Genomic DNA, 14865 nt, shown 5'->3' on the forward strand with positions numbered 1-14865 from the left:
GGTTCCCACCCATGACTGTCCTACACTAAAATCCCATCTTCTCAAGTTTGCATATTCTCTGTGTTCTCTCCGGGTACTCCAGCACGGCCCACAAACACGCATGCTAGATTAGATGGCAACTGCCGTGATGGACTGACACCCTGTCCAGGGTGTGCCCCGCCTCTTGCTTAATGGATCCTGGAGGTAGGAACCGTCTCCCCTCCAACCCAGCGCAGATTAAACTGGTGAAGATGGATGGATGTGTCATACCTTCCATTTCACAATTTTGCCAGTCCGTCTGACCTTTACATTCAATTTGTTCAGATTAACTGGTACCACACCATTTACTTTATCCATTGCCAATGGACTGGATGGTTATTTATATGAATATCTAAAAAAAAACAAAAAAAAAACATCAACATATTTTGAATCATTGCCAGGAAACTTTGAAATGTCATCCATAATTGAGCCACATATGCCATGTCCTTGAGGCATATTGTGTCCAAGCCTTCTAATACTATTTGCTGTCACAGTTACAAAACAAATTAAGTGACAGAGGTCAGAAGGCCCTCCAAGGAACAAATGCCACTGCAGGCGGAGAATAACAGCGGTGAGACAACGTGTCGTCCTTCGATGTTCAGGAGAGCCAGTTAAATTAGACAGAACATCTGTATTTATACTGAGCTCGAGTCACATACAGAAATTTGTCAATTGCTTTCCCCGGGTGTTACTAAATCCAATTCCTAAAAGGTTACACGGCAGAGTATGGCTCAGAAACTCAAATTTCCAAGCCAAACAACGAGCCTCTGAAAGCATCACATCCGACCTCCGCTCGGTATCCCAGCAACCACAAAACACTAGCTGACAGTTCCCTTCTCCGGGGAGGTCGGCTCGTTTGTTTGCTCGTGTGGAAGATGGACGCTTCACCCAAGACTCAAACCAGAGCGTTGGTTAGACCCGCAATCTTCAATTTAATCTGTCCGCAACGGAAGGAGCCCAAAGAACTGTGTTACTTCAACACCAAGTCGAAGGTAACGCTAATGAAGCTAAGGAAGCGGAATTCAACTGACGTATGGAGCAGATGTTGGTGCTTCTTTGTTCCTGAATGTCAGCGCCCCGATTCTCTTTGTTGTGCAAATCACAATGAGTTCGCAGGCCCTGCGAGAAAGATGTCACTGTTGGACGGGAAATGTCGAAAGCCAAAGGCACAATAAACACATAATAAAAAAGTTTAAAAAATTAAATAAAATAGAAAAGCGTTAGCCACGGCGCGCGCGGGGGGCGGAGTAAAAGCGCGCATACGTCAGTCCGATGTGAGGTTCCTCTGGAATCGCGCGCAGGGTAAAAATCTCACCACGTGGGGTCCTCTTGACCCCTTCGAGGTTAAATAGTGCATTTTATGACATTTACGTTAAATAGTACATTTTATGACATTTACGTTAAATAGTACATTTTATGGCATGGTTAAATATTAAATTTTTATAACTTAAACTACATTAAATTTGAACCAACTATTCTAATATATTGATTTCTAAAGTTTTTTTAATACATCTCCAGGTTTTATAGTAGTGTTTCATATTTTGTCTTTTACGATTCCTCATTCCAAAACCTACACATTTTCAGGATGCTTTCAGTGGTTGCTTATGAATCAACTATTGAATATCCTATTATGAATGGTTTTGGCAGAGAAGCTCCCTCAAAACCTTATAGATTAACGGATTATAATTTAGGATATGATGACAGATTGACAAACAAACATAGCATTTTAGCTCCTAAGAACTATGACAGGTTTCCAGGTTTTGTCATCCAGACGCACTCTCACACTTTGGTGTTGAGCAAGCTCTGCACTGGTGGCAACATGATTCTGTAGAGCAGAAGATGGAAAACTGCTCTTTCATATGCAGGTCTCTTAGCTACACATTACGAACACATATTGTCAAAGACACAGTCATGCTGTTAGCATCTTCTCCATTTTCAGGTCCCTGAAGTGCCCTTGTTTGACCGAATGTACCGCAGCATTGGGGAGTTCGACATGAGGGAGCGATTCCACACCCAGAAGAAGTTGATAAGGAAAGGACTCGAGATAAACGAGGAGGTAAGAGCTGCGTATGAGCAACTCTGTCATTTCACCTATTTCAATTCTTTTTAGGGCTGAGTTAAAGGTTAATAAACTCAGATAATAAAACAAAACAAAAAAATGCAGGTATACACAAATAACCACTGAGAGCACTTCTGTTGTGGAACTGTACCTGGGAAATATTGTCTTAACCCCTTAATATGCAGTGGAACGCCTACATGTCTATTTTCCAGGAGTGAAGGTTAAGGGTTAAATGGAAAAGGCCATATTAGTGACCTGTAAACATGCTAGCTTTTTGTAATGAAAAAAATCAGATTGTAAAAATCTTCTTTCAAGTTCTGCTACATTGAGTATGACAGTTACACTCCTTAAACTAATACTTTGTCTAACCACTTTTTGATTTAGTTTCATCTTTTGTTCAGTTTTCTTTGTTTCCGTCAATATTTTTCCACTCTGTGTGAGCAAACGTTTTCCTAATCTGTCAGATTGTAAGAACAATTTTTCTCTCGTCAAAGCTCCTCGGGTGAGCTCGCAGATTTTCTGTCAGATTTAGTTCTGGGCTTTGACTGAGCCATTCTAAAACTTCAACATTCACGTTGATAACTTTAAACCCTGTAATCATGGAAAATAAAATCTATCCGTCTCCAGCTTTCAAGCAGATAGATAGCAGAAGGTATTAGGCAACAACCACAAAAAAGAACTAACCATGATATAGCCACCACTGTGTTTCACTATGAGTATTGCATTCTTTTGGTAGGTTTCCACATTGTGCTTGTTTCGTATTTACCTTTTGAAGTTGTTTTTGAACATTCAGTTCAGGTTCTTTTAGACCACAACAATTTTCAGAAGGTTTCAGACCCTGATCTGATCACCAGCCGTGCTCTGCAGTCCAGACATAAACTGAAATTACGAGGTTATTGTGGTGTCGGTAGTTTGATGGTTTGGAACATGCAAGTGGCGACACGTCACCAATTATGTTAGCAGCAAAAAAAAAAACAAAACAAAAAAAACTGAGAAGTTTTTTTTAACTGATTCTTCTTCCCAGACATCGAAAGAAGAACAGCAAAAACAAAAACCTGTAAGTTTTGTTTTGTCCGTTGACAGGTTTCCCAGGAGTCTCTGTACCTGCAGGTTCATTAAAACATGAGTTAGCGCAACGCAAAGAAACCCGAGCTGAATCTCAGACATGGCTGGCCGCAGCTGAGCTTGTCAAATGTCAAAGGTCACGAGAGTACAGTAAGAACAAAGATGAGCAAATTGTTGTCGAAGAAGGGAAGAATCCCAGGAGAGAGGCTCTCTTATCTTAGAGAGTTTTAGTTCCACTTTAATTTGAAAAACCTGCACGACCCAAGTTGCAACCTTTTAGTAAAGAGTACAGCAAAGTATTCCAAAGGCAAAAGTGAAGTTGTCTGTGTTTTACGTCTGTGAGGGACTCGAATGGACAGAAAAGACTCAAAACAGATTTTTCCATTTTACCTTTTATTAAACTTCAGCTCCTCAAGCATGTTGCTGTTGATTTAGTATTTGTAGTGCCCTGGCACTGACATGCGAGCCTTGTGACATTTGTTTAATGTTACCTTTCTGAAGCCTTTTCAGTTCCTTGGAGTAATTATTCATGTCAAGGAAAAGTAGCTCACAGTGAGTTTCTGGGTCGCTGAAAGCAGAAAGAGCGATGAACAAAGCGGAGGCAAACACACTCTGCTGAGCTTGTAATTACCCCGAGTTGAGTGGTTGGCTGTCAGGGTTGCTGACAGTTCCTGCTGAATTAGGACATTGCTTTTCCAAGGATTACATTTGAATATGAATGTAAAATAAACTATTCTCTTGTGTGCTCAGAGACTGGATTATTTCTTGTTGGCCCCATATTTTTTGCTGAAAGCCATTAAACCGAGACGAGTAGCTCACAGAGCCAGGAGTAGGCGCTGTTGCTTCCCGCTGAGCCGATAGAGATTTTATATCTGTAGTAGAGTTGGGGAGCCACTAAATGAGAAGGTCATGTTTTTTGGGGTTTTTTTGCTCTAATATCGGTTTCCTGCCCGCGTGTTCTTCTGGACGTTCATTTCAGCGACAATGTTTTTGTTACAACACTTTCTTTGTCCTTCACACCTCTACATTGCTATTCTTGTAAACAAAGTCACTTTTGTGTAGGAAATGCAAAGAGAAATGTAAAAAAAAAGAAGAAAAACTGTACCGAATCTCAAATTGAAAATCTTAGTAGGCGAACAGAGCATCTCTCTTATGAACATTGTTTTTGAAACATTTATCTTAATAAGGTATTTCTAAACTGATCTAGTTGACCGTCGTCAGAAAATGACCCAAAAAACAGTTACTTGTTTAAACTTACAAAGATCTAAAATCATATCGATATTAAAATGTGGTTAGTGTTTGTCCTTATCTACTTAGCAGCGGTGCTCCCCAGGGATGTGTTCTCACCCCACTTCTCTTCTCCCTGTACACAAAGGATTGCGCCTCAGCTGACTTGTTTGTAGAACTCCTGAAGTTTGTAGATGACAGCACTGTCATCGGTCTGACCCAGGACAGCAATGAGTTTGCGTACAGATGGTGTGAAGTCAAAGTTAAACTACTTGACTGTGCTCACAGACTCGACCAATAACACCCAATTTTTAGTCTCTTGTGATGTTGTGTGTTGTCTGAAAATGGCCCCTTGTTGGGTCTTTGAATAGGAGAATGTGTCAAAGCATTTGGCCAGATCTCCACAGAAGAGGTTCGCAACCAGACAGAAAATCAACCTTTCTTTTTTGGCCATCCCATTTCCCCCGTCGGCCTAAATTCTTTTAGCCGGGGTGTAGCCGAAGAGCAGAACAAATACAAGAACAACCCAGAACACTGGCTGAACTAAAGAAAATATTCAAAGAGCCCCTTTCTGTCTGCACCAATCTTGCAAGAGGTTGCATGAAGACATTTAGCTGCAACTATTTCTAAAAATTCACCTCATATTTACGAATAACGAATCTATCCACAAACGTTTGAAAGCACCACGGCGTGTCCAGTTCTAAAGCATCACTGTCTCTGCTCTACCAGGAGAGGTCCAGACCTGTGGCTCTGCTGTCGTCCTCGGAATATGGCCGTCGTTTCTATTCAACCATCAACCGAACAGCGAAGCGGCATCCACGCGTGGCTTTGATAGAATCCGATTTTTACAGGAAAAGCGGAATCATCTGGAGCATGGCAGAAGGATATGGGTCAGTGGTTCCACTCTGAAAGCTCTGTCCCACCCTGACAGACAAGGTTCCTTCTGTCTTCACAAAATAAATGTGTTTTTCACCAGTTTGTTTTTGTATGATAGGGCAGTTTCTACCACTGACGAATAATCCACAAGGCGGAATAATCATAAGTGAAATTTGACTCGATTTTCTTGTCTTCGATGTCGACAACAAACAAATCTAACACTTATGTCTGAAAACAGAATCTATTTCACCATCAAAAATTAAAACCTAGATTTCTTTTTTTTTCAGAAATAGATTCTTCAGAAAAACATATTTTGGTAACAGGTTCACTCAAGTAACTTGTCACTTGTTACATGACACCTAAAAATACATTAGGTGTCATGTTTATATTTCAGACATCTTGTATTTTTTGACTACTTATTGCTTTTTTTCCCCCACCATCACCTTTTTCAAACACCTGTTTTCTGTTTTATTAACTCTGTTTCATTTACTCAGCGGGCTCCTCGTTTCCTTTTGTGCACAAACTGTGAACTGACACAACCAGAAATGTCTCTGTATATCAAATAACTTTAGTCAGGTTTTCTTTTTTTTATCGCCAGTCGGCCTACTGATATTTGTGTTGTGGTTGAAATATACCTTTTGTTCTCGGCAGCCAGGCAGGGAGCTATTTCAGGCTTGTTTGGTGTTAGAACCACAGTGTTTGTTAATGAGGATTAGGAGCTAACACACAAGGTGATATTTTCTGCTTTCAAATAAGAAGGGGAAAAAAACTGGATGAGTAAATGAACAGTGCTGTAACACGGGGTAGTAGCTTGTAACTAAAGCCTTTAGAAATAATTGGTTTCACACCTCAGGGAGCCGTGGAGTAAAATCTGGCCTGTTGCTCCGTGGAACTTTTCTGTAAGATTATCAGCGTAGTTCTCTCTGCATGGATTTATGAATATTAATACCAACATACTTAAAAATATCTCCTACATTTTCCTTGTTAACATTTTCAAGGAGCAGTGAGTTGCTTTTGTGAAACAAGAGACAAGATGAATTGCTTCTATAGGTTATTTCTATAGAATGTTGTATTTAGATGTGTCCTTTCTGATACAGCCTAATAAAATAGTTAATCATGGCCTCGGATATTATTTTATTACTTGCATTTTCTTTTAAGTGGAAAAAATATTCCAACTGAATATATGACTCAAAAGCACAGCTATGATCTGGAACAATTCTCTTTTTAGTTTTTTTTTTTTAAAACAAGAAAAAACCTAGATTTTAGCATATATATGGTTTATTGATCTGCCAAATAAAAATATTTGCAGGTTTAGGCACTTAAAACGTATTATTTGGTTTAGGGAAGTAATGCTAACTTAACTAACCGTGAAAGTCTGAAACAATCTGACTGTTGTGGGGCAAAGAAGGAATTTTCATAAAATGAAGAACGTTACAGACAACCCCAAGAACAAAGCAGTCAGAGGCTTCCTCAGAACCGCTGCGACACGGACTGTTACAGGAGGTTCTTTCGGCCCACAGCCATCGGGATCCACAGTAACGCTTAATCCAATAACGTAAATGGTAAGTTCATAATTTTCCAATATTTGACTATTATATACATTTATAAAAGTGTAACAATATTAAGACAATTCATATTGGCCAATTTGTTTTACATAAGGCACAGTTTGTTAGCCTAATAGTATAGTTGCCTAAGTTATGTTATTATGCTGATGAAATTAAAACATCCATTCATTACAAAAAACATTCAATATCTTTGGGGCCACCCAATAACATGGAGCCCTGGGCTACTGCCCGTGTCAGTTTACTTCCTAATGATTTATATAGATCATTCATAACAGAGTTTATAGAAATGGAAGTAACTAGTAATTGTTTGTCCTGACATTTTGATAAATGTCTGAAAATACTTACTCAAAGTCAGTCCCAAGTCCCAACTATTTTTTAGCTCGGTGTGCATGTTTTTACTGAATGATGGTTCCAACGTGGGCTTTTTAGCTTTCGGAGAATTAAAACGACATGCACTGAGAAGTTATATACAAATGTTTTAATGGATAACAAAAAAAAAATATGGCAGTGAACATTCATACACACGCTGTTGGCATGGCTCCAGCTTTAATTACATAAAAAACAGAAACGTTCCCCCTTGATACATGAGTCAGACTCCACTTGTTGGCATGTGGGACACATATGCAGCTATAAAGCCTAGAAATACAATCACAGGTTTTATCTTTTTTTTTTTTTTTGGCAAACTACCCATCAAGCTGTCAATTTATTGACACGAACACCCCCTATATGACGAGAATTATTGTAACATCCATTTGGAAATGAAATGAACCAAAAATCAGCTCTCAGTGCCAATCAGGCAGGCAGAAAGTTGATTAAAAAAAAAAAAAAAAACAAACGAAAAAAACCCCAAATCAACTCGACAGGTGGCTCAATTTGCTCAAGTATAAGGCCGTGAAGCACTGCGACACCGGCATGGGTAATTAGCTCCACACCACTACTATTTTACAGACAGGTGACTGGGGGTCCTTGAGAGCTGCACTAATTTAGCCACCCTCTCTTTAGTCAGGCTCTCCTTTAGGCTGTGAAGAGACTCCTCAGAGTGACGTCCTCGTAACACTGGAGAGGTGCAAACCCACTCAGAGTGCAGCGTTGAAGGACCGCGCCGGCCCACCTTGGCCTCTTGACAGATGCCGGTCCAGTGCGCCGCTGGCTCTTGGTAATGGGTTCTACTTACAGAGCATGACAAATCACTTCTGTGCCGCTTTGTGCGATTGTTGTTTTCAGGCGTATGTCGGCGGTCGAGGCGTGCTCAGGGCATCACGGTCCCCTGCGACAGAGATCGGGTCATCTCTGTGTGGACGAAGTAGGTCTTCAGCTCCCCTTTGCCCTTCACGTTGATGATGCCGCGACACGAACACATGTAGCCCAGGTTGGATAAGACGCCACTGGTCTCTTCTGTCACCTGAATGAAGCCAGAGCATCCATGCATCCTTATGAAGTCTTAAATTTAGGTGATCTAAAATTAAGGCCTTAAAATGTCTTAAAAAGAAACACGTTGGCCATAAATATGCTCATCTTAGATCTTGAAACTACAATTTAATCTTGTGTGTAGCTTTTTTTCCTCGCATGATTTTTCTGTCAGGCAGAAATTTGAGTTTCACTCAGACGTTTTGTGACTCGAGGCAGTTGAGGTATTAGCTGTAGCTGCTAACATACCTTTGCTAGCTGGCTAGCTTTTTTGTTTCTAAAGCGGGTGAATTTGTTGACGCATGGAGAGCAACGAGCGATACTGAGAGACACTCAACGCACATAAATCGGGTCTTAAGTTTTATTCACGGTGGCATTAAAAAGGTCTTAAAATACATAGGAAAACCTGCAGACAGCCCGTGAAGAGAGCCACCAGTTCTCTCCAAAAGAATGGGCCAAACACAGTCAGAACCTTGCAGGATACTGACGTTTTACCCAAGTCCTACGTTCTAAAAGGCAATTCTACCAAATACTAAGGAAACGTATGAACACTTCTGAAACTGAAGAGAGGGAAAAAAATTCTCTAATTATTCTGACATGTAGAAAATAGTGTTTATTTTGTAATCCTAACTAACTTAGATCAGTAAAAATTGAGTCAAATTTACTATCAGTGAGAAAAACCTCTCTGATTTTAGCTGTACATTGACAGACATGAATGCATCATACAGAAGTCTTACCTGGATTTTACCCAGAACCCCCGTGGTTTCCATCCTGCTGGCCACATTAACGCTATTCCCCCAGATGTCATATTGAGGCTTCTGAGCCCCAATGACTCCCGCTATCACCGGTCCATGGTTAATACCTGGCAAAACAGCAGCATAACCAAAAGCGATAAACAACGGGGTAATCTTCACAAATATTCAACAAAACGGATTCTAAATAAAATAGATGGAAACAAACATGCACAGTTTTAAGGCTGTGGGGACGATTCAAACCTATTCGCAGCTTGAAGTCATTGAAAGAGTGTTTGTTGATGACGTCCAGCTTCCCAACCAGTGCAAAGGCAAACTCCACCATGGTGCCTATGTGCATGTACTGTCTGTCGTGTTCCTAAGGAAAATGCAGAGTGAACAGAAACGTGTGTTAAGATGAACAGCAAGAAGACCTCTGTTTCAACGACAAGACCACGAGGAACTCAAACTGGAGTCACAATCTGCGGTTCCATTGCAAATGTGCTCAATAGATTGTCAATATTCAGCTAACACAATTTTGCAATTGCGGTGTTACCATTAAATAAGAAACGTGATTAAAATCACACGTGAATAAGTTTGTTTGTGCGATAAGTCATTATCGCGACAACTACTTCCTGTCTTCTTCGCAGTTTTAGCCAGTGGCAGCATCCGTTGTTGGTCACGTGACTCATTTGATGCTCAGAAAGAATTTCCACTGCGTGAACCAGCTTATTCCTGTGTTATTTCAATTTTATTTCTTATGTCATGGAAACGCAGTAGTTGTGAGACGATGTTTTATTTTTCAACATCGGCAGAATACAATTGTCTGGACACAAAGCCGCAGTCATCCAAGTTTACTTCCAAGATATCTGCTCAGAAAATCAGTGACCAAAACGGAAATGAGGAGAGCCGTTTCTTTTGGTCAAATCCGTCAAATAAACAGCACTTTTTAAAAGTGATGGAAAGTATGAGAAATGAAACCACGGGAAATTCCGTCAAACCATTTACTGCCTTTTAATGTGACATTTATCCTCTGCAGCTCAACTGAAATCAAAACAGATCTGTCTCAAGCGCCTGTTATGTCACTTCCTGTCCTACTTCCTGTTCTTCTTCGTGGTTCATTCACTCTGCCAGGCTGGCAGTAATTAAACCCGAGTCTCAGCAGGGTTGAACCAATCGCTGAATTGACAGAGATTAATTTTTGTTTTTGGTTCAATCTGTTTGATGAGAAGCTGAAAAAAAAGAAAGGAGCTGGAACAAGCTGCTTGCATTACTGTGCATTACAGAAAGTAGTCTTCTTAAGTTTGCACCTGCCACCTGTTACAGGGAATCTGATGAACCACAAATAGAGATCAGCTGTGCTTGTGAGGTTCGCATGAAATTTGCTCGTTTGAATCATTCGGGTTAAGCCAGAGTTTTGCGGAGAGGTCGCAAAGGATTTTGTGAACCAAATGCGTACAGCAAGTCCTCAAGATGAAACGCAACTGCTCTGAAAATGTTCCTCCTTAAATACATAAATATAAACCAGTTAACAGCGATTAGAGATGATTTTTCTCTCAATTTCTCTCACCTGGTCTTTTTTTTATAAATGCTCAACATGTAAACTGAAGAAGCAACTTGTGGCAACATGAAGAAGGACATAAAGTTTGCACCTGCTAAAAGGACTTTGACAAAATTGTTCAGATGGAATTCAATAACTAGCTTTAAAATCATTTTGGTAATGATTTTAAAGCCATTTCTAAGTTTTGGAGCCTACAGCAAATCAGAGAGCCAGTAGCAGCTTAGCTTGTGCACCTGGACAATGATCTGAAGTACAAATGATTTTATCTTTAGAATATTTAAAGAAAACCTCTTGACTGATGCAGCAACAGTATCTGAATAGGAGGCGGGGCTTAGCGAACACCCAATTAATCCAGATATTCAGCAATCAGGCAGATCTCCTGATGCGGCGCTGATGTCTGAACAAGACCCCCATTTGTTCACATGCATTCAGATGTGCGGCAATGAATGAATGATGGACGGGTAATACTGCTGCAGATTTTCATGGAGCGACCCACACGGGGCTTTCAGCTGCGCTTGGATCGCCGTCGACGCTGCAGTGCTTTTCACTGCCCCATTTTTCGTGGCCTCAGGCAGCCGAAGATAATTAGGAGGGAAAGTCCAGGGACTTGTCAAATGTACATACAGAGACTAAAAGATGCCCTCTGTTGACGCCCTGCATGAAGCCGCTGTATTCTCAGAATAGAGCATCCAAAAGGCTTCATAACCAATCGACTTCTTGGCATTTTGCCGCATCACCAAGACACCCTTTAGTGCTTTCAATTGGGGATGGTTTGTAATAAATCCAGGACAAAGTAGAGTGTGTCAATCCATTCGAGCCACTTTTAGTGCAACATCTTACTGTAAAAGGCTTTCAAGCGTGGGTACTGGCCTACAAAATTACCCTCAGGTCATATGTTTTTCACATTTACCATCATCCACTTGAATTTTTCAAGATGGCCATCTTTTCTTTTTTTCCTTTCTCTTTTAACCAGTTATCGCCATAAAATGTTCCCCATTTTGGTCATCCTATTCATACTATTTTAAATCAATATGTCATTTTGTATCAGTATCAGACGGACAAACTGAGTGGTTTGATTGGGACAGAATGTCCTTGTAGCTACAAGCTACTTGTCTTAGGATTTGCTGATCTTACTGTTGACGTGGAGAAAAGCTTACTTGTGTGGACTCTGGTCCTGGAGCCACATTGAGCCCAGTTGCAGCCATGTAGGTGCTGCCAATGGTCTTTATCTTCTCCACGCCGCTGAACTTGGGCTTCGACAGCAGCTGTGAACGCAGAGGGAACCGAGCACAAAGTATGAAACAGGAGCAGCATCCAAACGACCGCCCGGCTTTGTGCTCCTTCCACTCAGGAACATCATGACACTTCCCCCGGAGAGGGTCAAAAATCTTTGTTTCGTCTTTTTCCACACTTTCAGACAGTCAGGATTATTAGTCGGAGCGGACTTTACCTCATCAAAGTCGGCTATGATCTCGTTGAGAAGTCGGAGGCACTCCAGTCCTTCCTTATTGACATCAGACTCAGTGTAAAACTCTTTGAAGTCCGGGATGGAGGCGAACATCACACACACTGACTCGTACGACTGATGATAAAGGTCCTGATAACAAGCGAAGAAGAAGAAGAAGAAGATAACAGCTTAGAGGGGCCGTATCGAACAGGCACTCGCGGCAGAAAGATGAAGAGAAATGGCCTGTGGTTTCATTGGGCTTTACTAAAAATAAAATGGAAAATAGCATGACCTGAATGCCTCATGCTGAACACTGACACTTAGACTTTAAATAAATAAGAAGACGCTTTAATCATCTCTGCAGGGATGCCGGGTCCCTGTGGCAGCCGGAAAATAGGGGCATTCATCTTTAGAAAGGAGGAGGTAAGAACAGAGCAGCTCAGGTGACGCTCAGAGCGAACCTTTTTTTTTTTTTTTTTTAGAAATGTTTCAGAGCAGGAAGTAAAGCAAGTTATACAGCGTGAAGAGATCATGCAAAGTTTAACAGCTAAGAAAAACGACATAAATAACAGCATGCGAATGTGGACTAATTTATTGGCACCTATAATTAATAATGTATGATTTTTTTATTGTTTATCACAGTAAATAATAACTTGACTACATTTATTCATTGTGGATGAAAGTCCCACACTGATAAGTAGTTTTCAGCAAAACAATTATTTTTGCCTGTAGAAAGAATTTCTGATAAATAAACTCTAGCGTTGCTAACATTTCAACTTTATTTCTTTCTACTTGGTCATTTGCCATCTTGCCTTCCTTTGTGTTCATCACATGACACAAAGACCCATCTCTTTCAGCCAGTGGCCTGAAAGCTGGACCTATTTTCATCTGCCCAGCACACAAACAGAAACCTCAGAGGCTCACTGCAGAGAGGGGCATCTTGGGGGCCAGCACGACTCCATGACAGCCATTACATGTAAACATGTGGTATTTGGCTTAGCGCTACCAGAACCTTAACTGGATCTGTAATCAGATTACGGTAGATGTCCCAATCAGCGCGATATCAAAGTTGGACCGATTTCCAGTATCGATATCAGAGGGATTTCTGATATTGACATGCAGACATGATTAATAATAATTGGCTCAGTCGTTCTCATACCTACTGCTGCTGACTATTGTTCTCTGTTTGGTTTAAATTGCTCGAACAAAAGTCCACAAAATTAGTAATAAAAATGTGTCTGATATGTGCCGATAGCGTGCCGATATTGGCTAATGCTCATATCTGCAATTTTGGTATCGTGTCAGGAGGGAAAAAGTTGTGTCGGGAAATCCAGATACAAAAAGGGGCGAAAAACGCTGTTGTTCATAGTCTGAACAGCAGAGGGAACAATATACTCATATTGATATGGGTGTGTGGATAAAATAATTCCTTCTAAGGCTTTGGACACACCTTCACCAGTGGTGCCACCCAGAACACAGAGTGTGTTCAGTGTTTACTGGTCAGAGACGGTGGAAACCCGGAGTGCTGTTTGGCTTTTCTTAGAGAATAATCCTCAAATTTTCAATGCATGGCCTCCCCTCTCCATGAAAGTGCCTGCCACCGTCGTAACTGGGTCACCGAGGAAGACGAGTGAGGCAGAGCTGAAGCCTGAAGTGAAAAGTGCAGGTGCATTACAGCACCTTTTACCTCACTGAGGCACGACTCAGTCAAAATATCTCAGGATCGTCAGCCAACGAATCATTGTATTATGCAGGGAGAGAAATATTGCTTATTTTTCTTTGACTGTTGTATTTTTTTTTTGAGCTTTGTAAAATCAGAAACTGTAAAAGATAAAGCCCAGTTTTCATGGATTCAGACTAAGAATTTTGTGACTGCTACCAGCAAAGAGAGGAAATATCCTGTTTAAAAGTGTCTGCCACTGGTTCATCCCTGGAGTTTTTCATGTTTTCATGATTCAAGTGTCAGAATCAAGTAGCTCAAGGAACAAAGAGAAGATTCTCTAAGAAACTATCAGAAAGGGTTGAAAGTATACTAAAATCATCCAAACAGAAACACAAAAAAAGAGTTTCAGAAAGTCCAAAAGAAATCCTGATCATGGCTACAATAAAGAATTTAAGGTCCGAAATAAAATAGAAAGGAATGATGACTGAAGACTTCTGCACGGTAACATCGCACAATGACATCCAAGTCGGAACATTTTCTGATATGATCTGCACTTTCATCAATGCCTCTAAATGTTTGCAAAATCTAGAAACATTTTGATATGTTTTGTTCACCTCATTCTTCCAGTTGCGTCCCAGGAAGTGCTCGGCCACGTGCGCCGGCAGGACGTTCTCCAGCAGAACCCGGTTCAGGTTCTCCATGGTTTCAATTTCCTCACACTCCCTCTTGAACTTGTCCCGCCACAGGAAGTCCAGCCGACAGTAATACTCGTTCTGTTGGAGGAGGACGAAGAGAAAGAGGAAGACTCTCTGTAAGCCTCGACATAAAGACTTTTAGAAGGATTTTGTACTGTTACCTCCGTCAGTACAAAATATCTGCTGATATCCACGGTCACTTTATCAAGTTAAATCAACATTTACACAATACCATTAATAAATAAAGATTGCACTGAAACCCCCCAAAAGCATTTTTGTTCTAGTTTCTAATGCAAACATCTAAGTGCACTTGAAATTAGACAAAACTAACTTTTCAGCTCGTTTTAAGTCAATAATTTCTTAATTTTGATTTAAAAAAAAAACTAATAAATGATTTGACTTAAAACAAGACATTTTTCCCAAGTTAGAAGTAAAATAATCTGCCAGTGAAACTGATACTTTTCATTTGTGTTAAGGAAATATTGACCTGCTGAAAAGTTTCTTGTAGGCTAATTCGACCAAAAATACTTGGTAAGATTATTTTTTCTTTT

At 40.5% G+C, this 14865-nt stretch overlaps 2 protein-coding genes across 3 annotated transcripts in view; one reads left to right on the forward strand and one right to left on the reverse strand.

Annotated features, from left to right (window-relative positions):
* Positions 1–816: 816 nt before the first annotated feature.
* Positions 817–5347, forward strand: cfap90 (cilia and flagella associated protein 90). Its single transcript, XM_055055921.1, has 3 exons — positions 817–1010; positions 1958–2074; positions 5099–5347. Exons 1-3 carry the CDS (start codon positions 894–896, stop codon positions 5276–5278), a joined length of 414 nt encoding a protein of 137 aa, XP_054911896.1. The 5' UTR covers positions 817–893; the 3' UTR covers positions 5279–5347.
* Positions 5348–7440: 2093 nt separating this feature from the next.
* Positions 7441–14865, reverse strand: part of adcy2b (adenylate cyclase 2b (brain)) — a 56947-nt gene continuing 49522 nt past the window's right edge. For both annotated transcript variants that reach the window (XM_055055920.1, XM_055055919.1), the window contains exons 20-25: positions 14234–14392; positions 11960–12106; positions 11667–11774; positions 9213–9327; positions 8955–9079; positions 7441–8212 (exon numbers count right to left, since the gene is read on the reverse strand). In XM_055055920.1, coding sequence (XP_054911895.1) covers positions 8060–8212; positions 8955–9079; positions 9213–9327; positions 11667–11774; positions 11960–12106; positions 14234–14392 — 807 coding nt within the window. In that variant the 3' untranslated portion in view covers positions 7441–8059. The remainder of the gene's footprint in view (positions 8213–8954; positions 9080–9212; positions 9328–11666; positions 11775–11959; positions 12107–14233; positions 14393–14865) is intronic.

The sequence above is a fragment of the Poeciliopsis prolifica genome, unplaced genomic scaffold (assembly GCF_027474105.1).
Source record: "Poeciliopsis prolifica strain line A6 unplaced genomic scaffold, Auburn_PproV2 SCAFFOLD043, whole genome shotgun sequence".
Classification (NCBI taxonomy): Eukaryota; Metazoa; Chordata; class Actinopteri; order Cyprinodontiformes; family Poeciliidae; genus Poeciliopsis; species Poeciliopsis prolifica.